The 23,377-nt window shown below is 45.1% G+C and overlaps 2 protein-coding genes across 17 annotated transcripts in view; both read right to left on the bottom strand.

Moving 5' to 3' along the window:
• Positions 1-2,445: 2,445 nt before the first annotated feature.
• Positions 2,446-12,669, bottom strand: NOC4L (nucleolar complex associated 4 homolog). The gene is made up of 15 exons (XM_075110530.1): positions 12,536-12,669; positions 12,242-12,377; positions 12,043-12,149; positions 11,666-11,773; positions 11,211-11,360; positions 10,521-10,620; positions 10,184-10,218; positions 10,030-10,080; positions 9,381-9,492; positions 8,679-8,739; positions 7,994-8,104; positions 6,510-6,673; positions 5,643-5,725; positions 4,602-4,715; positions 2,446-4,289 (listed from the first exon to the last, which is right to left on the bottom strand). The coding sequence occupies exons 1-15, from the start codon at positions 12,629-12,631 to the stop codon at positions 4,173-4,175; spliced, it is 1,545 nt and encodes a 514-aa protein (XP_074966631.1). The 5' UTR covers positions 12,632-12,669; the 3' UTR covers positions 2,446-4,172.
• A 180-nt stretch (positions 12,670-12,849) lies between these two features.
• Positions 12,850-23,377, bottom strand: part of EP400 (E1A binding protein p400) — a 50,880-nt gene continuing 40,352 nt past the window's right edge. For 9 of the 16 annotated variants that reach the window (XM_075110518.1, XM_075110521.1, XM_075110516.1 and 6 more), the window contains 10 exons: positions 22,302-22,347; positions 22,101-22,210; positions 21,287-21,491; positions 20,620-20,783; positions 20,052-20,258; positions 19,551-19,746; positions 18,805-18,935; positions 18,027-18,194; positions 17,201-17,278; positions 12,850-15,369 (listed from right to left, as the gene is read on the bottom strand). In XM_075110518.1, coding sequence (XP_074966619.1) covers positions 15,097-15,369; positions 17,201-17,278; positions 18,027-18,194; positions 18,805-18,935; positions 19,551-19,746; positions 20,052-20,258; positions 20,620-20,783; positions 21,287-21,491; positions 22,101-22,210; positions 22,302-22,347 — 1,578 coding nt within the window. In that variant the 3' untranslated portion in view covers positions 12,850-15,096. Of the gene's footprint in view, positions 15,370-17,200; positions 17,279-18,026; positions 18,195-18,804; positions 18,936-19,550; positions 19,747-20,051; positions 20,259-20,619; positions 20,784-21,286; positions 21,492-22,100; positions 22,211-22,301; positions 22,348-23,377 lie in introns of those variants that run through there. The other 7 variants (XM_075110528.1, XM_075110529.1, XM_075110527.1 and 4 more) reach the window with 4 other exon arrangements.

The following is a 23,377-nucleotide window of genomic DNA, read 5'->3' as shown; positions in this document are numbered from 1 at the left end:
CTGCAGAAAAGCAATTCTTTTTATTAACAGACCTAAAATTTCCTTCATAAACTACACTAAGATAGACTCTTGGCTTATTAATAGCAGTAAATCTCCAAGTCCAATAGACTTCAGTTAATGAATATTGATTGTGATAGTGCTGGAGAAAGCTCGTGTCAGTCGAACTGAGATCCTGTAGCCCTCTCTGCCTGAGCAGGACTGTAAATTACCTGAGAGCTCATTTGTTTTTTAAAACTAGGTAGTGGAAAACACAGGGCTTATGGCTGCACTGCAGCTTTCACTCTCTAAGGGCTGGGAAACCACCGTAATGCTAACAGCAGCCGGCCAGCAGGGCTGGGCATTTCTTACCCTTTTTTTAAGCACTTTGGAGCTTGTGGATCTGGCCCCTTTGGAGCTAAGACAGCATTTATCAACTCAGTGTCCAGCTCCTGTACGCAGAGAGGAGCTTCCACAGAATTTGGAGGAGCAGAGGTGGACTCCCAGGTGGTTAAAGACAACCGGGAGGGGATGCCGGTTAGGCAGTTCCTAACACCCACTGGAGATACCTGAACGTATGGTGTGAAAAGCAAGTTGTTTTACACACAGAAGCCCAATTTCTTGGAGGACCGCTGCCAGCCTGCAACCAAGCATACGTGTGTCCTGCTGCGGTGGAAGAGGACAGGCACTGACTCTGCTCCGGAGCAGAGATCCCTCTTCTTGGGGGAAGCCTACACCAGGCCTCCAGCTGGCATCTGCACTTTTCCATCTATTTATGGATGTAAACGTGCGCTTCCCTCTGTCCCCCAGTGAATATGTTAAAATTCTAGGCTGATTAACACAAACACCACGGTCACGTGGACCCTTGGCTCACAAGACAAATCTCATTGAGCTCTTGAGGAGCAGCTCTGTCTTCCACCTTCAGACTGGGATGACTCTGAATGGCCTTTAAATGAATGAAAGCTCAGGAAAATAAACCAACGGTACGCCTTTGCAACCCAGAGAGACCTTATCACTATCCCCTGGTGGGGGAATGAGGCAGTGCTGTGCGGGGAGGCTGGGGGACTATGTCAGTGTTTCCATAAATCTTTTATGCTCGATGAAATAACCCAATGACAACAAAAAGCCCCCAGAACAGCCGTCTCCCCCCTCCCCACATCTGATAAAAATCAAATAATAACAGAAGTGACTTATACACTCTCTGCCTGGTACTTCAATCTGGCCTTCCAGTTAATACACACTATGATTAAAGCATCTATAATCTGCAGTCTGTGGAGACCTGTAGATCAGCAGCAGCAGCGGGTGTGCAGCCTGATAAGGGCCGTTCGCTCAGTGCAGATGAAACTTTTAATATTTATAACTGCTGATTTTTTTTCCTGATGCCTCCTATTGAGGGCAGCGGGGTGAAAGTTTAAAGATAAAAGCTTGATGAAAGACCAGGTGGAATGTTTTTCCAAGGACAGGCAGGGGCTTAAAGCTATCTCCACCTAAGAGCTGGTTTTAGAACACTGCTTAGGCAAATGCAGCATCAGAGATGGGGAATGATGTGCCTGGAAGACCTTCAAGGCTTGTCTAAAGTGCACCAAAGCTGTAAGCTCCTCTGAGCCGTCTGCGGTTCGTCTTGTCTGCGCCAAGCACAGCGGGGCTGTGCCTGGGACTGCCAGGCATCACCGCAAAATAATTAAGTCACACCAGGTAAGCTGCACATACTTTAAGGGAAGCGCTAACAGCATTTCCAGCTCAGCACCAAAATATGCCAAGAGATGTGAAAACACACTGTGCCAGCCTAACCCTCTCTCTCAACGTCAGCAGCAGCCGCCACAGTCTGCACACAGGGCGCTGGGAATGCACTCCAAAAAATAAGCTGCATCTTGGTCCAATCAAGTCACCATTAATTGCATTACAGTGCTTAGGATCCACAGCTGGTGAAACGCTAAAGATGCTGATGCCTTCGCAGTCTTCCTCCTGGGAAAAAGCAAAGCCCCCCGTTTCCAGTAGCATCCCTTTTCGCAGCGTACTGATACCACCTCAGTCTGTGGCCATTTGCTCGCAGACACACAAGGCGCTGCCCACAAGGCAGCAGGCGGCCACATCGGGAGGCAGAGGCTGCTACTTTCCACTGCTCCCCACCAAATCCACCTGCCCCCTGCGTAGGCTGCCCTCCTTGGGGGCCAGGAGAGCCCAGGACAGGCAGGCACGCAGCTTACGCAGCCCTTCAGATGCCCTGCTGACGGACACTCTGCTTACCCTCTGTCCAGCTAAAAGAACCTGACCAAACTCCCTCATTTTCAGCACCACAAGACCTGGACTTGCCCCGTGCTCAAACGGTTCAATATTTGCGCATTAAAAAGGAATGCTAACACTCCTAGAGTGTTATTATGGAAGATAGGAATGACATTGCCCATCAGTAATTTCAGATAGACGTAACTGGGCCAACCTGAGTAAAACAAAAAGATGCAGAGAAAGGTATTCAATATATATGCATCCATTCATTTCAATATTCAATATATTCATTCATTTCACCCGAAAGATGGCACACTTAATACTTCTTTAGAAGGTAGCTATATGGTCCTCATTACCCCAGCATCAGAGCACTTCAAAAAGTTGACCAAACACATACGTACAATGCACATATGATATAGGGAAATATATTTTAGAGCTGAAATACAAGGCTTGGGTGAACCTGAACTCTTTGAGTTCTCTCAAGTTGTAAGTTATCATCTCAGCCATTCTGCCTTCCTACCACGGATACCAGAAGTCAAAGAAAAAAGAAAAGCAGGCCAGCCAGGGCGGAGAGAGGATTGCTCTTTCACCAGAGAACAACAGAGAGGGAGACTTCTTTTAAAAGAAAAAAAAATGGATCCTGAAAAACACCCCACCTGCATTCAAAAGCACCAGAAAAAAAAAAAAAAGAGGTAGAGCTCTATACTCTACAGATATGTCCATCGCTTGGAAAGCGTGAAGACAACTGGATAAAGAAAATGTAGCACTTTGTGTCTCCAGGACAGCTGAAGTTTTCCTTAACTCAGACTTGTCTGCCAGAAATCAGATTTGTTGGTCTCCGCTTTCTTGACTGTATTTTCCTCCTCCACAAAATATGATTTCAAAATACACAAGCAGAGTTAAAGTCTAATGAGATATAAGTTGTTGAAAATTATTATGAAAGCAAAGTCCTAAGTGAGTTTTCTCTGGGTTCTTAATAAGGAGTTAATCTCAAACTTAAAACCTTGGGGGGGCAGAAAAACCCTGCCAGAAGGAATTTCTGTATGACTTTTGGAACTATATCAACAAACCAAATTAAAACCACCTGGTATCAGTGGACTGGTTAAATTTTGATTAGCACCTGGATACACACTGGCCAGAGCTCCTACGACACTTGCAGGCTGCAAGCAAAGCTACATTAAGCTGCTTATCATTCTGAAGCAAAAAAAATCAAGGATTAGACACACCTCCCACCGCACATCAGTTGGCCTCCCTAGCTACAGCCATCACCAGGATTATCCTCATTCCCAAAGCAACCTTACAGCATGGGATGGATGTACATGAAGGAACATCAGCACACTTCACAGACGGAATCACTGAGCATCTTCCAAGAGTTGTTTTTGACAAACCTGAGCTTTCAATGCCTCAAACTGAGTGTTAAGACAAGTATATAGAAGTTAAACATCCCTCTGAAGATGCAAGTTCAAAAGTGTATATAAAAACACTAGAATATCATCAGGTGTTCACAGCTATGTACTGAAGTCACTTGCTACAAACAGGTTATCAGCTCTAGTATGAAAGTAACACATCTGAAAAATAAGAGCAGTAATCAAGAGACTGCACTGCCCCTCAGTCCCATCGAATGGCAGCAAGATGGTTTGTCGATGCAGTCACCGACCACAGCCAGCACCAGCAGCTTTGGAGAAAAAGGCCGGAATCCCAGCAACGAACAAGTCCAGTAAAATTTGCCCCGATGCAAAATCCCTCCCAAATATCAGGCGGGAACATGCAAGTGTGAGCAATAAGAAGCAGCGAAGGAAAGTCCGTCCATGGGTAGTGGCAAAGGTCACTGAAGAAGGCTGCACCCTTCCCAGGCAGTCCAGCTCTCATCACATGGAGATACTTCAAAGGCAGAGTTGCTGGGCACAACATGTGAGCTTTGTGCATGTCCCTAACATCAGTCAGTTGTGCAGATGTGTTTATAAGAGATCGCATCAATCTAAAGTGAAGTGCTCTGCAAAAATATCATTTTTCTTCCCAAACAAACCTCGTACTTGCTCAAACTCCAGGGGCACATTGACAGCTTTTTTCTTTACTTCTTTATCGAAAAGCTACAAAGAAAAAAAAACCAGAAGATATTGGCAAAACTCAGTACAAGCTCTTCACCCTGGGTCATACCACTGCTCACTCTAACCTCTTAAAAGACCCAGCAGTAAACCTTGTATATAAAAGCCATCCCCGTCACCACCGCTGCCTCATGCTCCCAACAGACACTCTCCCATTTTTCCTGGCTCTGGGTAACCAAAAGTCAGTCTCGCCTCTGCCCCAGCAGCAAGGCTGACAAACAGGACGCGGCTCTTGCGTCCAGGAACCAGCCTCCTTTCCTCTGGCTCCCATCATCCACAAAGGCACAGCAACGCTACCTCATAAGCCGAGAGCTCCAGGAGCCCTGATATGTCATCTTCTATTTCAGAGAGCGACTGGTTCAGGACAGCAGCTGCCTGGGCCACATCTGGGTGATAATGGTTTTGTAGAGACTGTAAAAGCAAGACAAAGAGGAGATGGTCTAACAAGTATGGGGTAACACACGCCCATCTGGGTTCCCACACAGGTGTCTGCCCCTTTGTTGGTCAGATCTTGGATGAACATCAAGTTCTGGCAGAGGCAGCATTGGTGTACTGTGCTACTCCAGAGCTTCAGGAAATCCCAATTTCAGCCATATTTCAAGCACGTCAAAGGCTCCTCTCGCCTGGTTCACATCCAGCTCAAGACAGATGGGCTCCTCCGCAGGCCAGGTCTACAATGCATAAGCCAATTCTGCTACCTCCCATAGCCCTGGTGCTGCATCCCAGCCCCCTCGCTGGGCTTCCTGCTCCTGCACAACACTGTTGCAGCTGCATCAGCCCCTTAAACAAAACCCTTGCAGCATATAAATGGGAAGTGATAATCCTGGCAGTAAGGTTTTAGAACCATCAGGAGTAATTCAACCAATTTCAACCTTCATACACCATCCTACAAATGATCCAGGTGAAAGGTGAATGTTACAATCTTCTCTAGCATTTTGAAACCCATTTCTACAGGATGACCTAGCTGTACCCAATTAATTTCCATCAGTGCTCAGCGAGTCCCTCTCTCCCCTCCAAAGCAAATAAAAAGCCTCATACATTTGCAGCTCTTTAGTCTGTTTCAGCTGTTAACTGCACATTTTTCAGCTGCACAGTCAGATGTGTGCTCACAAGTCACCTACTAATTAGCATGTACCAGTTCTCCAGCATGTGGAATCCTTTGCCTCTTATGCTGGGATACAAAAGGACACAAAATAGATGATCAGCCCAAAACTCATCTCATTTGCAAGACGTTTGTCAGCAGGTTCTTGCAAGCGGAACCACCAACATGTGTGAAGGAAGCAGCAAGGGTGGAAGAAGCCCACACCAGACGCAGATGTTCCTTTTTAGATGACATACCTTAATCTCCCAGAGAGAGCTCTCCAAAGCCCTGCTTTCAGATGGCTCCTCCTCCTCCATAATATATGGATCTTCTGATGTGTCTAAGGAAAGAGAGATACAGAGCTAATACCTTCTGCGTGATGTACATAACCCCAAAGGGAATACAGAGACCCAGGGCAGTGCTGCAGCCAGAGCTGCCCCTTCCCAGGACATTCAGGGTCCAGGAACAAACTGACACATCCCAGCACGACCCAAGAGGCGCTGTATGCAGCACTGCAGAATCACATCACTCTTGAAGAGCACAGGAAGTAGGGCACAAAGGACTGGAATAGCCTGATGCAATGGGTATCTCAGGCGACTTTGAACGGTCACTACTGATGTTCCTCACTGATCAGTTAATCACAGAGAGATGAGGTAAAAGCTCAGGAGACTGCTGAGGCCCCAGTGGGGCAACCTACACAAAACCGCTACAGACTGAGATTGAACAGGTCTCTGGTTTCTGATCCATTTTCTTCTCATTTCTTGAGGTGAACAAGACAAGCTCTGTGTCTGGTAGAGGTTGTGTCCCCACCCCAGCCCTTCGGCATTTGTCAATAGCCTGGGTCAGTGTGCCAGGCTCCAAGCAGCCTTTTCCCAGGGAACCACAGAGGCAGGGGAGCCAAACGTGAGGCCTAAGGTCAGAGGGGAGCAGCGCACATGGGTTGTCACAGTCAGAGAACTTGCAGGAGCAGCCTACTGCCTTTCCACAAACTGAAGGGACAGAGGGATCCTTCTAAACCTCAGAACTGGGTCTGGGATCTACCTTCCTCCTCCTTCACAGGAATCCTGCTCTTTATGATGCCTGAAGGCATAACACAGAACTCCCCTGCCCACCTTCCCTCTTACCTTCTGGCCCGTTAGGTCTGTGTACTAGCACTTTGCACGCGGGGTGCCTCCGAAAGAGATTACAGATGAAGGGAATGACCATGAGCAGAGCCTCAGGAGGAGCAGTGAGGGCCAGCCGGGAGAGGCGCTTTATAAACGCTGCCACCAGGTACGCCGGCAAGTGACTGTTGGAAAGGAGACAGAAGAAACCAGCATGTAAGAGTCCTGGCAAGTGAGCCAGCAGCCTCACCAATCCAAACAGCACGTCAGATGAAACATCAGCGCGGCTCTTCAGAACTTTTTGGGCTATGGAGTAAAGAGAAGCTAGAAGAATCCTGGTTTCAAGCAGTAATATAGGGTCTTGTGCACTCTCTGGAACAAATCTGGGGGCATTTCCATCCAATGCATGAGTAATTTCAAATCACACTGTGATTCTATCCAGATGCATGGCACCACTCCAGGCACTCGCCATAGCCAAGCACGGCTCTCGTACGTGGTCATTCACGCAGCAGTCTTTTTATTCAGTCATTTTATAAACTTCTGAGTGCTTAGCCAGACAACCTTTATTGTATTCTTCCAATGTCGTTTTGTGGGTTTAATTAATACATGGGCCATGGTGTTAAATTTACATAATACTTCCAGGACTAAAGTAAGCAGCGCAGCTGTTAATGGGAACATAAAGCTGCTGTAATGTAAATGTGCAGGGTAGTTCTTTTTTTATAGTAAAAATGCAAATTTCTAACAGCAATCAGCTCATCTGGGCACTTTCTTCAGGTCAGAAGTGCCAGGATGAAAGATGACAACTTCCAGCCACTCAGCCTTCAGCCCTAAGGCTTGCTACACCTGCAAGGCTCAGCAAAGCCACCCCACAGGACACCATCTGGGAGGTCTTGTTGCTCCCTCCAAAGTACACTATTAATACAAGGGGTTTGATATTAAGTGCCTAATGCTGAACTGTACAGCATTACTCTTGGTTTATTTTATAACACGATGGCAACTATATGGCCAGCTGCTTATCTAGTTTCTTCCCTGCACACAACGAATTGACAGCATCAAGACAGACCGTCAAACACTTTGTATTTCAGTGTTGTATGTCTGCTAAAGGTCATCAATTCATCAACAGCTTTATGATCTATAAAAAGCCTTCAAATGTTACTTTTCCATATTCATAAAACAGCCAGAAAAATAATCACTTTCAGCCAAAGTAGAAGACAGAACAAAATACATCCGTAATCACTTGCAGATCAAACTCTAATAACTAACTGCATTTTTACTTTCTGAAACTAGATGGCTGTGCGGCAAATCTTCAAAAATAGCACGTGAAAAATTGCATGACACTACAATAACACTCTTGGATTCAGTTTTCTCAGTAAAAATGAATCTAATCTGGTAGGCACACTGAATACATTACATCCAGACTGTGAGGGACTGCTCAAGAACAGTCTCTGGCCAACAGAAAAGCAGGAGGAAAATATGAGAACATACACAATAAATATGTTACTTACGATGAAGACAAAAACAGATCAAACAAGTGGAAAAAGCGGGCTCGGTACTTCACGTGATATATAGAAGGGTCTAAAAGACTGTACAGCTTTTTGTAAAAGTCAGGATATTCCCTGTGAAAAAAAGGGGAAAGAAAACATCCAGTAGTGATGTACAACAGGACAACACTGTGTCTAAATGCTCTTGTGCTTTCATTATAGACTACCCCAGACCACTGCTGTGCTCTCTTCAGCTTTCTCAGGCTTCCCTCCAGAGCCACCACTTCAACACAGGCTTCCCTCCAGAGCCACCACTTCAACACAAGCTCTAAGGTGAATTTATGGCTCTTGCAGTGCCCAGACACTTTCAGGATGTGAAGCTATGTCCACTGACTGCAAATGGCCCAGGATCCAGTGAAAGGCATGCCACAGACTACGGATTCACCAGGTCATCAGATCAATGGAAACTGATTTTCAAGTACTGAGAACCACAGTCTGGAGAAGAGGATATTTAGGCTCAGCTGAAAAAAAGGGTCAGACTATCAAAAGACCTCAGCATCCAAACAGCTGAGCCTCTTGTGCAGAGGTTGGTTTTCTCATGGGGGTATTTTAAAGCCTGAAGATGCGTAGAATCCATTTCAGTTCCTTTCTAAAAAGATATAAATGCAAAAACCCATGTTCCTTTAAACGAGATGCTCTTTTCACTTACAGATTATGCTGATGAATCAGAATAAATAATCCATTTAAGGCTAGAAGACTGATTGCTCCACCTGTAAGAAAGCAGGCAGGTATCAACACAGTAAGAAAATAAATATCAGCTTCCACTTGTTTCTATTGTAAAACCTTCCCACAAGGAACACAAAACTAAGAGTAGCTGAAATTAAAGCCAGCACAACGGCTGTTAGGTAACCCAATTTCATCTAAAACCATCCAGAGGCTCGTAAGTTACTTACAAAGACTAAGGTATAGTTTAGAAGAAAAGGCTCTGAAGGACTGAGAGACACAAACACGCTGCTCTAATCCCCCAAGAAAGCCACGCTGGGGAGGCAAAGGTCTCCTCAGGAAGGACAGTTCTGCAGGAATCTGCGCATCCTGTGTCTGGATGCAGGTCAGGTATCAGCACTGCTGGCTGAACTCTATATCTAAAAGAAATCGCTCCAGTATTCTACTCTTCCCAAAGCCTTAAATATGATCTTCCTTACCTACAAGGAGCAACACCACTGACAAACACAAGCAAAAACATCTCACTTCTAGGGACAATGGAGCACACACTAGTTCCTTAGCTTCCTCCCAGCCAAAAGTACATCTATTTCATCACCCAGGCGGTGGTGGTGTATCCAGCAGCCCCTCCAAGTCCATACGTACCACGCTGCAGAGCCTCACAAAGGACAAAAAGCCTGTTTTCACTCACCTATGCCATAGGCCACTGTCAAGAAGTCTATCATGAGAGTGGGCTCGTTCATGTACGGCAGGATGGAGTCATGCAGAATGACAAGGACTTTCTTGTAAAGGCCAGTGGGAAGCTGTGATGGACAAAACAATACAGTGAAACAATCATTGCAGGGAGAACACAGAAAGCAACAGCAACCCATGGCTCAAAAAGGCAACGCACAAGCAAAAGGGTATGTGCCAGGAAAACACAGAACGGCGTGCAGAAACAGCTCCCAAATGGGAGAGTTTACAAGTGACACCTGACCATTAAGTATATTCAAAGCAGCACGTGCTCACAACTAAGTGTCACCACAGCTCAGAGGGGAAAGTCACCAGCAAGAAGACCTGGGAACCTTCAACTTGTGAACAGAGGTGGTTATGCTGCAGATCATTCCTAACATGCAGGCTTGTTCAAGGGGGGGGAAAAAAGGCCGAGTAAGAAGCAGCAGACCGTACATGAGGTCGTGCTTCTTGGCAGAACAACCCGGCAGAAATGGTGACTGGGCTGTTCTCATCTGACACGGAAAGCACAGCGGGGTCCTACCAGGAGCTCCGTGCAAGGACAGCCACAGCCTCTAGCAATTAGCGACTGGAACACAATGCAGGTCAGTGGCAGAAGTAACACTCACCTTGTGCTTCAAAAAACTGAGCCACATCTTTTCAAACGCCTGCTTGTGTGCCTTAAAACAGAAGTGCAAGCAGTGAGTTGAACACACCGGTGCAGACAAAGTTCTATTTCAAGTAGATAAAATTTCAACCCTGAAGCACTGAATGAACAGTTACCTGCAGCTTTGACACTTTCAACTCCTCCCAGTTATCTAAGAGGAAAGGGAAAACAGATTTTGAACTTGAAATGGATGTTTAAAAAATTAAGGTGACCCTTTTTGACTTAGTCTTTTGATAACTTAAAAATTTGGGCTGAAGTCCTTGTCTTGGCACAAGGCCATGACAGACCCCACTGTAGACTAAGGAATGTGGATTTTGTAATACTGTTTAGAATCACTGTGACCACAGAAGCAGACATTTTTCATTAGCAAACAGTAACAGGGTCTTTACACAATAAAAATCTTAAACCTGATTTTCCTTTTCATACACAGTTCATCACGTGGAGCTTACTAACCTTGCTTCACCATAAATTTGACCATGTCACTCTCTTTGTTCGGCATGTTAATGGGCGAAATGAGGGAAAATACATTCTGCTGGTAAAACGGCAGCGGCCTCTGAGGAAAAGAAAGCATATAATCACACAGGAACCAAGTTCCACAACAGATGATTAGATGCTGGACTTCAACATCGCCCTATCTCCCAAGCACTGAACATATTGAGGAAAGGAAAAATGCTGATGGCTGAACTACATACTGGTATATTCTCTATTGCTGCCCCTGGAGTATTACTTGTTCACCTAGCACAGAACCTCTCTCTAAACTAATGCTTGTTTAGCCACACTTGTGGATCCAGTTAAAGAAAACAGACTCTTCCGCACCAGAGAGAACAGAACTAGAAGTTCTGCGTGTGCCACCTGAGCTACAGAGATTTGGGTGAAACAGAAGCTACAGCCCGGATCAGGCTTTGCAAGAACAACAGTACGTGTGTCTTGTACTTCCAGTTTCAGACTAAAGACAGTCTGAGCATAACTGACATATGTTGTGAGCAAGGAGAAAAGAAAATAATAGAAAAAACCCAATGCCTTCAAGTGATCACACTCATTTCTCTTGCTTCCAAATGCCACTAGTCCCTCCCTGCTTCACGCACAAGATACACGTTTCACAGCGGTTTATTCAGACCCACCTCAACAGCAACAATTTGTTACCTCTTTTGTCTTCTGCATGACTTGTCCAATACTCTCTGTGACTGCCTTTGTGACAAAGTACCGAATATCATCGTACTCCATATATTCTTGAAAGCGAGAGATCAGGAGTGAAGCGTCCTCATTTAAGGGAAGTAAGCCATCGACAACGACCTAATGAAAGGTTTGTAAGGGAAAGCCTCTTACAGTACTGCAGCAGACAGAGAGCTGTGGCGGCTGAGGGCATCCTCCTGTCTTTCTGACAGGCAGGTTGCACGGCTGTGCGCTGCCTGCCCAATGGCAACATTCACAAGCCATTTTGACAAGCCCTAGGTCTCAGTCCTCTCTCTAGACCACCACCCTCCCTTTGCACTGAAAACCTCCTAGCTTGGAATTTCAGTCCTGGAGAAGGTGAGCATGTAAGGTCGTGTGTGCCATCGGGTAAATGACAGGAGGAACCTTTCAGTTCTGCAGCTTACCTTAAGAAGTTCACGAGGAAAAGTTAAGCACCCCTTCCACTCCGCTTTGATCAATGGATGTTGTGCCTCCAACTCAACAAACTTCATGAGGGTGCAGAGTGACAATTCCTTTTAGAAAAAAACCCAAAACAATAGAAAAAAGTCACCTCAACAAGGACAACAGGGATCAGACCCAAAAGAAGCAACTTCTAAAGGAAGATGTTTTTCACTGACAAAGCCACGTGCCTGCTACCAGCAGGCCGGCGAGCAGCGGTGAGCCAGGGCACCAGCAACGCCTACAGCACTGCCTGCCCTCCCACACCAAAATGATGGGGCAACAGTTGCTTCGGCATCGCGAGGGCCCCCGCCGTGACCTCGTTCCTCAGCTCAGGACCCACCTTGACCTGGAAGGCTCCGTGCCCCATCAGCTCTGCCAAGGAACCCACGCAGTCCTTGTAGCGGTGCCTCATCCAGATCTTGTACTTGTCCTCGGCGCTGTAGTTCCCTGGCGGGGGAAATGCGGGCAGGCCCTGAGGGCTCGGGACGAGCCCCCGGGGCAGGCGGCCCCCGCCGAGGACCCCCCAGCTCCCGACTCACCGCCGAGAGGGACCTCCTCGGCGGGCAGCGGGCCCACGAACAGCTCCCTCCGCTCCAGCAGCGCCCCGAACAGCCGGCTGCAGGTCCTGGCGGCGCAGAGGACATCCTCCACCTCCTCCTCCTCTTCCTCCCGGCCCTGGGGAAGAGCCCGTCTCTGAGGAGGGGGCGGCCGGGCGGACCCCGCTCCCCGGCCCTCAGACCCCTGCGCCGCGCCCGGGGCCGGGCCCGGCCCCGCACGGCCCCACAGCCCCCGCCGGGCCCCGCGCCGCCCCACAGCCCCCGCCGGGCCCGCACCGCCAGCAGCTCGAGGATCTCGAAGACGCGGTTGGCGTTGCTGCGGCTGCCCAGCGCGGCTTCCAGGCAGGCGGCGAGCGCGGCGGCCCGCGCCATGCTGCCGGCGGAAGGAGGAGGAGGAGGAGGAAGAGGAAGAGGAGGAGGAGGAGGAGGAGGAGCCGGCGGCCGCTCCACCCGCAGGCGGGGCCGGCAGACCCCAGCCCGCCCCGCCAGCCTAAAACCTGCATTTTTTTGAGGAAAAAAACTTGCCGAGCGGCCCGTTCCGTGGGGCAGCGCCCTCCCCGCGCGGGACAGAAGGCAGGGCCAGGCGGTGCTATAAAAATGTACACTTTATTACACCTTCAGGTAGGATACATCACTATTCCTTACACTCCTACTGGATCAAGTACAAATGCTTATGTTTGTAAGTTATTTACAGGTTGACTTCCTAGAACACACTCCTGGGAGAAAGACACATCAAAAAGGAAAAAAAGAAGGGGGGGGGGGGGGGGGGAGGAAAAGGTGTTTTTTATCTTCATTAACTGACCTAAACAAGAAACAATTGCCTCTTTAGACACCAAATCAGACCAGCACAATGACGTAGTCAACGGCTATCCCGCTGTTGCAAGCGTTCCTCCCACCCCGACGACTTTCATGCACGGAAGAGCTGAACATTTAAAAGTAAAACTGGGGTTAACTAAGCAATATTTTTGGATGAGCAATGCTATCCTGTACACAGTGTCAGTTCTCCGTCACCACTGCATTTGCTTTGCATTTCAAGCTACGCCGCTGCCAACGCTACCAGCTCCGCGGTAGCGATGGAGTTCGGGTAACGGCTCGAGCCAGTGGCTCGGCGGGCTCAGGGGAATACCACTGCGCCCACAGACAGCTTAAACCAACGCTGCCCCCGTATCTGCAGACCTGAGGGTCTGGGGAAAAGAGGATGCAGGAGAAAAGAGGTATAAAATGAAACAAAACAAAACAAAAAGTCAAACCAAAACAGGAATGCTGCCTGACCCAGTGTTGACATTCATGATCTTAACAGAATCCTACTTAAACCAGAGGAGTGGGTGTTCTTTCTCGTTTAAGCTATTTGGACTGCTAGGTACCAAAGGGTGCGTACATACAGAGGTAAGGACAAAAGAGACGCTTCCAACAAGCTCCCCTCCTAGAAGAGTAAAAAGATCACAGAATGGAAAAATAATTTTAAAACCATCTCAGAAAAGGAATGTTATAATTTTGTCTGAATTTTACACGTCGTGCAGTTTTATGGCCAAAGTAAAATAAATCCTCAAGCCAAGAGCTTTTTGATTCCTCGCCCAGTGCTGTTCGCAAACAGTCTGTTTTCCGTTTTATGCAAGAAAAGTAAAGAAAACCCGCAGAGTTCTATGCAGCTTTTTGCTTGGGTTCCCCCCCCCAACAATAAGGCAAACCGATTTGGAGGAAGAGGCCACGCTCTATTCACATCCAAAATACCCACCTGAAGATACATTCATCATTAGCTTTAGTAAAAGAATAGTACAAAAGTTAGATCTTATTCTTTACACAGTTGAAGAATTAAGTCTTAGATTTAATTTCACTATTCTCCCCTTCGCCCAGCCCTCCCACCCCCGCGCGCTGAAAGCTGAGTAGAAAGTACTGAACATTTAAACATGTTGCAAGAGCAGAATGAAACTGAGAGATTAAATTTTATCCATTGGAGAGTTTCCTTGACAGAAGTCCCATGAGAAACAGCTATGGATCATTTGTTTAGCTGTATCCACCGAACAATTCTCTTACAAAAAGAAAAAGAAAAAAATGGGCTACACTTTAATACACATCTACTATCAACACAGTATTTACTCAGTTCATGCCTAAAATATCCATTACCTTAAAGTGAAATATGAGAATGAGCGCACAGGTTGGGTGATTCAGTAAACTGTACACAAAACTACTAACAAACATTTTAAAAGACTTACAAAAATGGAGAATGAAACTTTTTTTTTTTCCTTTTACTTACATATACTTACAGGTTTTCACATTTATTGGCTAAACTTTGCAGGGAGCACTTCAAATATACGTTAGATCCTCCAGAGGTATTTACCTCCAATGAGAACACCACGCAGCTTTTATACAGATGGAAGATACTTTGCTATATTTGCCACACTCGGTTCTTTGAAGGGCTTCGCCGTGGATGTTGAGTGCGCATCCAAACTATAGCAAAGAACTGCATGTTCCCACGGGCAGCTTATGGTACGCCAACACTGATGAATTTTACTGACATTTATGGCATATTACCGTTTTACTTTTGTGAAGCTGGGCAGAATTTAAATGTAAGTAACGTTTGCTTTATCTGGTTTGAATGAGCACAGAGAACACCAGAAGAATGCGTTTTGTACAGATTGTGAGTGCTAAACAGTTGTGAATATGCTGAAGTTACATGAGAGTTTCCATGTTTAAATGTTCACCAGCAAAAAACCTTCTGCTAAAAAAAGAAAAAATAGAGGCGGTTTGTCTTCATTTGGGTGTTCGGAGTAGCTTCTCTCTTGGCTTAGCAAACAAGAAATGCTGCGTTTCCCTGTTATTGCATTTTAATCATTAGTTCAACTGGGTTTAGTAGGTGCCTTTAATCTGACAGTAGGCGTCCTCATTTGTACTTTCGCTTGCTGATTCTGGGCTTCAGATGTTGCTGGTGTCTGGGCTGGGTTCTGTACACCTGGAGCCTGAATCTGGGGAGATGCTGTTGTCACAACTTGCTGTTGTATCAGTTTCTGCTGGACGACCTGAGCAGTAGCAGTTGTTGCAGGAATCACCTGGACCTGCTGTTGACCTGCTGTCGTCTGAGAAAGTGTCACGGTTTGGGGTTGAGCTTGTACCTAGATATTAGGATGACAAAAGGATAGTTTGGCATTAAACTGAGCATTCATTAAATTTCCACTCTACAGAAGGCATCTTATGCAGGCATTTGCTCTCTCGACTGACAAGCATCTTGGGCAAAGTAGGAAGGCTGGGAAGGATTCTGGGAAAACAGGCTCCATGGTTTCAGTGAGAAACAACATTCTGTCACATTTTCTAGAGCCTTATAAATCAGAACTAAAAGCCCAGATGCCTGGAACTCAGATCTCTGCAGTGCAAATCAAAGGACCTTCCCCCAAATCCTTTACAGAAGAGATGGAAGGTAAAAAATCCCTGCTGTTTAAACAGGAAAATTCCTGTACTACAGAAGCATAACCGAAGTAACAGGGAAAAGAACAGAGGGATAGATGGAGGATCAAAGAAGGGAAGATGCCCACACTGCATCCATATTGTGACAATAAATACAGCCACTGGGGCTTCCTGCCAGTCTCTGACATTACCCTTTCAGACTACACCTGCCTGTCTCTATTGCCAACCTAGGGTAGAACAGTTTGAACTCCATCCAGAAATCTAATTTTCATAGCTTTACCGAGAGCAAGGGAGAAAGATTCAGCGTCTCCCTGTTCAGGGGACAAGGTAATGAAAACAGCGCAACTTCGGCCGCCTTTGTCAGATGCAGAAGCCAAATGAAGCTGCAAGGGCTTCTCCAGGGCAAAGTTAACTCTTGACTGATCCAAGAGGAATCAACTGGGAAGCATGAACAATGCAGGTAAAAAGAATGCCACGTACACGTCAAGACCGTGGTGTTAAAAACACTTTGCGTGGCCTAATCCTACTGCCACTGATGTCGCTGGCGTGTGTGGGAGGGGAGCTGTCTATCTGTCTTTTCACCACGGACTTCAACAGTCCCAGAGTTATGCCAACATCAATGACTTCTGAAAACTCAGCTTTTAATGTCCCTTGAAAAATTACCTAGGAGCTCCTACTGACTACATAGGACAACTCAACTTGTGTTGACTGATGAGGTTTCTACTCCCTGCTGTCTACCTTGCCCTTGAAGCATTCCCATCCGAGGTGGTTATCACTCAGCTTACACCACTTTATCATCATTTTAAGATAAACAGTCACAGATTTTATTCTGCACTAAAACACTGCGCTATAAACGGTGACAGATTAAGAGCCGATTGGCTCAGATTTTTGTGCACTGAAGGCAATAACTTCATCCACTGTCCAAAGTTAAATCATTCCTGCCAGTCAACTGCATCAGTTATGCCTGCTGCTAATGGTCTGAATGACATTGTTCTAAACGGCGTTAAATAAGCTACCTGGTAGTAGGGGAGGGGAACCCAGACCGTCTGACCTTCTCCTGCCCTAGTCCCATCTGTTATCATACCTTTAGAGCAGAAACAGCACCACTCTGACTTTTACACAGCACTTGGCACAGCTTTATGAACTGGAACAAAGCAACTCATAACCCTCGATCTGTCCCAATTTTTGTAGAACAAACTCAGATGGCGCTCATTAGTTCAATTATTTGCTATCTTGACTGTACATCACAAGGAAACAATTTTAAAGTGTTCTTTCAGCTCTATAAAATATTTTTTTTAAATCTGTTTTCAGCTTATCTACAGTGATGGAACAAACATCGCTCCATCTACCAAAGTTTTAGACTAGAGAATATCCAGCAGCTGACTCAGTAGTCACAAGTCATTTTTATAGAAGGGCACTTGCTGTATCCTTCAAAACTACTGCCTACGCCACACATAAGGTGAAAAAATGCCCCATTCCAAATAAATGAGCTTTCAGTAGGACCGTGTTGCTAGCGCTATATTTGACAAGGGCAAAACCTACCTGTTGGGAAACCGAAACCATCTGTTGAATGTTGGCAACAGTAGCCTGTTGCTGGACCACTTGTGGAAGTTTTGCAACCTGTAGTGATGTGAAATATAGAAAGGTTTGGTCAAAATAAAAAATTGCTAATAGCAGCAAAACACCATAGCCGTCAAAACTGCTACCAAGTGAGAAGCTTTCCAAAGTCCTGCTCATGGTAAGCTGCAGCTTGGCATTCTCAGTGATACCGAACTTTGTTAAACTTTTTAGATCAGCGTACTGAGGAACTTAGCTAGGAGAGGAAGAAGAAAAGTAATGTTTTCAATTTTAACTGCAACACTCTCATTTTCTCTTAACTATACATAAAATTGAAGGAAGCACAGAGGTTCTAATGGGCTCCATTATCTTAGATATACTTTTGAAAGAGTAAGGCTTCCAGTTCTTAACCCCTTCCTTTTTCCTTGGTTAGACTGATCCAGTTAAGAGAAGATAACTGAACTGTCACCTACCCCTGACTGCCAGAGATTAGGCTGGCAGGCAGCACCAGGAAACAGGAAGAATTCTGGCTGAATTTTCCTTAGTATGGAAACAGTATGGAATTCCTTGCTTAATAAAAAGGAGCGATTCCATCTATTTATTTCAAAGAAGAAAGGCAAACTCACAGCTCAGATAGCTCCTCTGACCAGCTATAAGGTCACATATTCCTCACCAATTAATTTTATTATGAAGTCAAATTAAACAAATGTGTGACTAGAATAAATACGAGTGGGTGCTGAAGCGCTACATCACCTGTCATCTTTACAGTTCTCCAGTCACAGCAGAGTTTAAAGGCGTAAACCTGTGTTACCTGTACCTGAATCTGGGCCTGCACTTGCTGGGTTCCACCTGGTTTCTGGGTTTGGGAAATTGGAGTTGTTAAGAACTGTGTTTTAATGGCAGGCTGTGTAGTATAAGTTACTTTTTGTTGCTGTGAGGTCTGCTGTTGGGTTTGGACCGTAACCTGCTGAGCATTTATCTGCAGAAGAGAAAAAAAGGCATCAACGACTACAAAATATACATGTATTTTAAAGACTAGGTACATAGCCAACACGGTTAATTACATTTAATTATTGAAACAAAATCCTCCCATGATTAGTAGCAGCAAAATGAGCGCTAGGCGAAAGTACACTCATACAAATATTCTGAATCACTTGAAGTATTTACTGAAGAGGTTCTCTCTTACACACATGCACACATATGCGCACTTCAAACGATAATGTGGATTTTTCGAAGTGCATTGGTGGCTGATTGACAGCAAAGCCCATGAGAGCATGACATTTCAGGAAAAAGTGTATTTTGCACAAATTATATTTAAACAGTGAAAATCTTTGGGAATTTTGCACATTTGGTTATATTAGAAGTGACTAAAGAGAATCTTCATCTTAATGAGAAATCACACCAAACAGCCACCTTATTGAAAAAATTATTAAGCATCTGACAAGGCACGTGAGGAACCATTCTCTCTGGCTATACCGAAGATTCACCCCTGGAAATACCGACTGACTCTCTAGGAGCGCCCTCGTAACTCCGAGCTGAATTTTGCAATGACAGAAGCGTTACATAACAGGAGAGCAAACAACAAGTACCTTTTGCTGCACAGTAGCTTGCCCCTGTGCGACCTGAGGCTGGATAGCTTTCTGTTGCTGTGCTGCTTGATGATGCTTGAGTTTTAGAAGCTGCTGGACATGCAGCGGCTGTGCAACTACCGTCTGGCCTCCTGAAAATTACAAAAATAATTAGAACTGTAAGAGTCTTCGTTTTATTGCTTTGTCCCAGTAATCACAGCTTGCAAACACAGATTGTGTTTTTTGTAGACTTATACATCTGCATAGCTTTGAGCGCTAATAACCCACAGATTTTAATGGGCGTAAGACATATGATTTTGACCGTGGAGGAAAAAAAACATTCTGTTGTCTGTGGCATGAGTAAGCTTTGTGTTCTAACAATAATCTTCCTACAGTAAAAATTCTGTCCGTTCTATGGGAGACTGTTATGAAATACAAGTCTTCCTACTTCCATTTTGCATTTTTAAAAAAATTATGAAAGTCCTGTCTTTATTTTTACAACTACATGTGCTCGCCTAGTCTCATGCACATATTTAAAAACCAAACCAAACCAACCCCATCTGACTAAAGACTCATGCTAACCTCCAGGTTAAATGGAATAAGTGTAACTCTCTAACCTCCTTTTTGAAACAAACAGGAATGCAACCTCTATCACTTTAGCTTTTAAAAAGTGATGGTTTCCCACAGAAGACATTACTTGAAACATCCTACCTTTAAAAAAGTGGGATTTAAAATCTTACTATGTTTTAGCAAGTCTCTTGACATACCCGCTGCTTTCTGCGGCTGCCCAATGGCAACACTAATGCCTGCAACAGTCACGGGGAGCGTAGTGACTCCTGCGGATGACACAACGGCAGCTGGAACAGACACCACCGGAGGCTTTGCCAAAGCAACCTGTGCTGCTTGTGGAGTTTGGGCCTGGATCTGTCCTTGTGCTTGAAGCTGGGAAGCAGGAACACGAGTCTAAGCAGTAAGGAATGAAGATTATTAGCTGGCACAAAAAATATTTGCTGCATATAAGCGGTCATTATAAAGCAGTAGTTGTAAATGTTTCTAAATATAATTGCTCCTTTACAGTAATACAACTCAGAGATGGTATCAGTGGGTAAGTGCAATTTAAAGCTATTTATGTTACGGCCACATCTTCTGTACTGCCAAAGTAATCCAAAGGGCACTTGTCTGCGTGAACGACCAGTATCCAGTTCATTTAAACCACCAAAGAGAAAAAGGTGTTTAAGACCGGTTTTGCAAAGTCAAAGACAACTTACAAGGCGAGCGACTTGCAGGTTTGTCACAGCGGTGCCGGTGAGAACCGCGCCAGGACGAGGCGCTGTAACAGCCGTGAGTTGTTGAGTTTGCTGTTGCTGTTGCACTTGCACTTGTGCCGTTTGCTGTTGTGCCCCTTGCTGCGTCTGCTGCGCTGCCTGTTGCTGGGGAAGCTGCAGTTTCTGCTTCTGCAACTTGATCAGCTGCTCCTGCAAAAATCAAACGCTTCCATCATTTCCGATCTTTTACACGACCACAGGAAAAAAATGGAGATGAATCTGGAGCTTTAAAGGCGAAATAGTCTATGCCAGACTTCAGTTGAGATCAAAGAGCTAAGAACACAGCTCCTTTACACAAAGGGTTGCCAGTGAATAAGTAACAGCAAGCGCTTTACATCTTGACCTACTGCGATAGTGGCGCCGTTTGAAACGGTGATTGGACTCACTGCCTTCATGAAATTTTAGTAGGATCACATTTAAGAAAGAGCTGCATTTCACTCTAGCCCAAGAAAACACACCACTAAGGACGCTTACCATAACATGCCACGTTACTTCAGAAGCATTTCCTCACCTGCGACAATTTCCCCACAGTTTTTATTTGAGCTGGAGACTGGGCTTGTGCCTGAGCCTGAATCTGTGGGACCTGCACCTGAGCAGCCTGCTGCTGCTGTTGCCTCAGAAGCTGGAAGTGAGCAGGGGTGATTGTTTTGCCGGACAGCTGGACTGTCGGTGTAGCTGTGAATAAAGAAAAACAAAATGCTTTGAAGAAAGATTTTCAACACTCAGTTTAAGCCATTGATTTCACCTGAAAAGCCAAGCTGTTAAATGCATTTTTCTGCTCCAGCAGTTTGTGGTCTAACTACACATAACAACATGTTAGCATAAACATGATGTAAAAGCAGAATAAATAATAAAATGGACGCTCCTTTCTTCACAATGGTTTTTAGTCGAGACAGTCAATTTTAATGTTTTACCGCTGGATTATTAATAATCAGTTTTAATTGTAATGCCTAGGGCCCAAGCAGCTCTCGACTGCAACACTTTATCCAGAAATACTGGAGAAAAATGTTATCTGAGCCCCAACAATAAAGCAAGTTAAAAATCATAGCACTGTTTAATCGTGCTGCCAAAAAATCCAGGTTTTAAATATTGTGGAGCTATGGTGGTCGAGCAACCTACAGAAATTCTGGGCCCCTCTATGGACCCTCAGAAAAAATCCCTGAACACACGATTATTACCTGGTGTAACTTGAGTCACCAGAGACCTCGTCTGGGTCTGCACGGGTGTTAAGTTTGTAGTTACTACTGCTGATGCTGTCACTGACGTTACTGCACGAACTCCCTGGGTAGACGCTATGGTCACCAGTTCTGTGGACGCAGCAGGCGCTGCCGCAGTTCGCTGCTGGGTATGGACCACTTGCGCAGTTGCAGTGCCTCCCGAAGTCTGAAAAGGAACACAGTCGTTAGCTCTCACAGCTTCCATACCTCATATATAAGCTATGGAACCTTGCGGAAACGGACTACACAATTTTAGAAGCAAACATCAAAAATACAAAAGCATTGCAAAAAACAGATCTTTCTGACACATCTATCTGTTCAGATGTCTCATGATCAGCATCTGGTTACATCTTTTTCAAACAGGCTGATCACCAAACCCTTAACTCCATGACAGAAATTTTATTTTACTACCTTTCAATGTTTTGCTTTATCTTCCACAGCCTTAAACCATCAAAATAATGATAAAAAGCATAACTAACAAAGCCCAGAACAGTTACAGGCTGGAAATTATAATGACATAACACATTGCCTATGACAGCACTTGCCTATGGACTATTTTTAACTGTTGTATCTATATTAGACATTTTTTCCTGCTAAATTGTTCCAGTGCGTTCTGATATTTTGGTAAGGGAGAGGGGTTTGATACAGAGTCCCATGATGCATGTGAAATCTGCAAGAAGCAGAGTTTCTGATAACAGGGAAAGCTGAAGAAGAAAGCAGATTCGCTGATAAAACATGCAATCCAGGGACACAACTAGTGACGTGATCTACTCACAGTCAACGTTCCAGGTATAACAGGTGAAGCCAGACGTTTATTGATGGGCTGAAAGGTGGCAGCAGGGACTCCAGCAACGGTATTCACTATGACATTTCCACTCACTGTAGCTGAAAGCAAGCCAGGACTAAATGTGAGATTCTAAAAACTAAAATCCGAACGTCCTATCATCTCCAATGCCTGATTATAAAGTCTTCTTACCAGTCTGTATACTTGTCCCCGTAACTGCTGTTTTGATTGTGCCCGCCTAGTTAGAAGACAATTAACAGTTCAGAAAAGCAATAAAAGAAAACTGAATATAGCTCTTATGCGACTATGCTCTTCAACACAATGCTGTATTCCAGAAGTGACAAACTGAGAAAAATGCAATAAAATGCACAGACACTTCTGCAGATGTTCATTCATTTTACATAACACCACCAACTGATGTGTGCATTAGGATTCTGCCACACTAACGAGCAACTGGAGACCAGTCAAATGTTTGGTAAATACTGGTCATTTGACATCCTTGTTAGCAGAAGAAGGGAGCAATATATTACTCTGGCGTGCCGCAGACAACCACTTACACATGAACACCACTGAGCAGTAGATACACAGCAATGCTTATGGGCCAGAACCCATCCTCTGCCTCTAAAAGCTGTGCTATTCTTGCCCTTCAACAAGCCAAATAAAATCACTGCTGCCCGCACACATTAGTATGCTAACTGGAATGGCTCTAAAAACAAAAGCCCCAGACCTGACATCAGACTCATTAAAACAGACTCTAGACTTAAGGAAGCCATGAGAACTTTGCACAGATTTGCAATAAAACAGCCATGATAGGTCCTGTAGGATGCAACACTCCACTCGCCTTGCAAAGGTTGATAAAGCTTTGGTTTTTAAGCTACTTTAACGTATAGCTCTTACAGCTACATTCTCTTTATTGTCCAAGACCTCTGTACGACGCTGTTCTCTGACCGTGTAAATGTGTTTGCTCAGACCTTGATTAAATTACAGTCTAAACTGAAAAAGGCAAAAAATCTTTCCAAAGAATATGGTGTTTTTCCACCTCAGAACGCCAAGACCTATTGCTATAATGATACAAACACAGCCTTAATAAATAAGCAAAAAAGATGATGTCCAGCATATTCGGGGAAAAAACAGAAAAGAAAGAAAGCAAGAAAGAAAGAGTTTTTACCTCACTACACTGACTTAAAATTCTCACTTTCCAGAGGAAACAAAACACGCAAATGTGGTACACACAGAGAAGAACTGAAGTTACTACATCAGGGGCACCA

The sequence above is a fragment of the Phalacrocorax aristotelis genome, chromosome 15 (genome assembly GCF_949628215.1).
Source record: "Phalacrocorax aristotelis chromosome 15, bGulAri2.1, whole genome shotgun sequence".
NCBI lineage: Eukaryota > Metazoa > Chordata > Aves > Suliformes > Phalacrocoracidae > Phalacrocorax > Phalacrocorax aristotelis.
Note: the sequence above shows the minus strand (reverse complement) of the source record. Positions and strands in the feature narration are given on the sequence as shown.

Excerpts from the sequence above, each read along its gene's own strand:
- NOC4L (XM_075110530.1), bottom strand. The coding sequence starts at position 12,631 with ATGGCGCGGGCCGCCGCGCTCGCCGCCTGCCTGGAAGCCGCGCTGGGC. Across the intron at positions 12,150-12,241 it reads CGAGGAGGTCCCTCTCGGCG|GGAACTACAGCGCCGAGGAC; the intron begins GTGAGTCGGGAG and ends TTCCCCCGCCAG. Across the intron at positions 10,219-10,520 it reads CAAATTTATGGTGAAGCAAG|ATAACTGGGAGGAGTTGAAA; the intron begins GTTAGTAAGCTC and ends CTTTCCTCTTAG.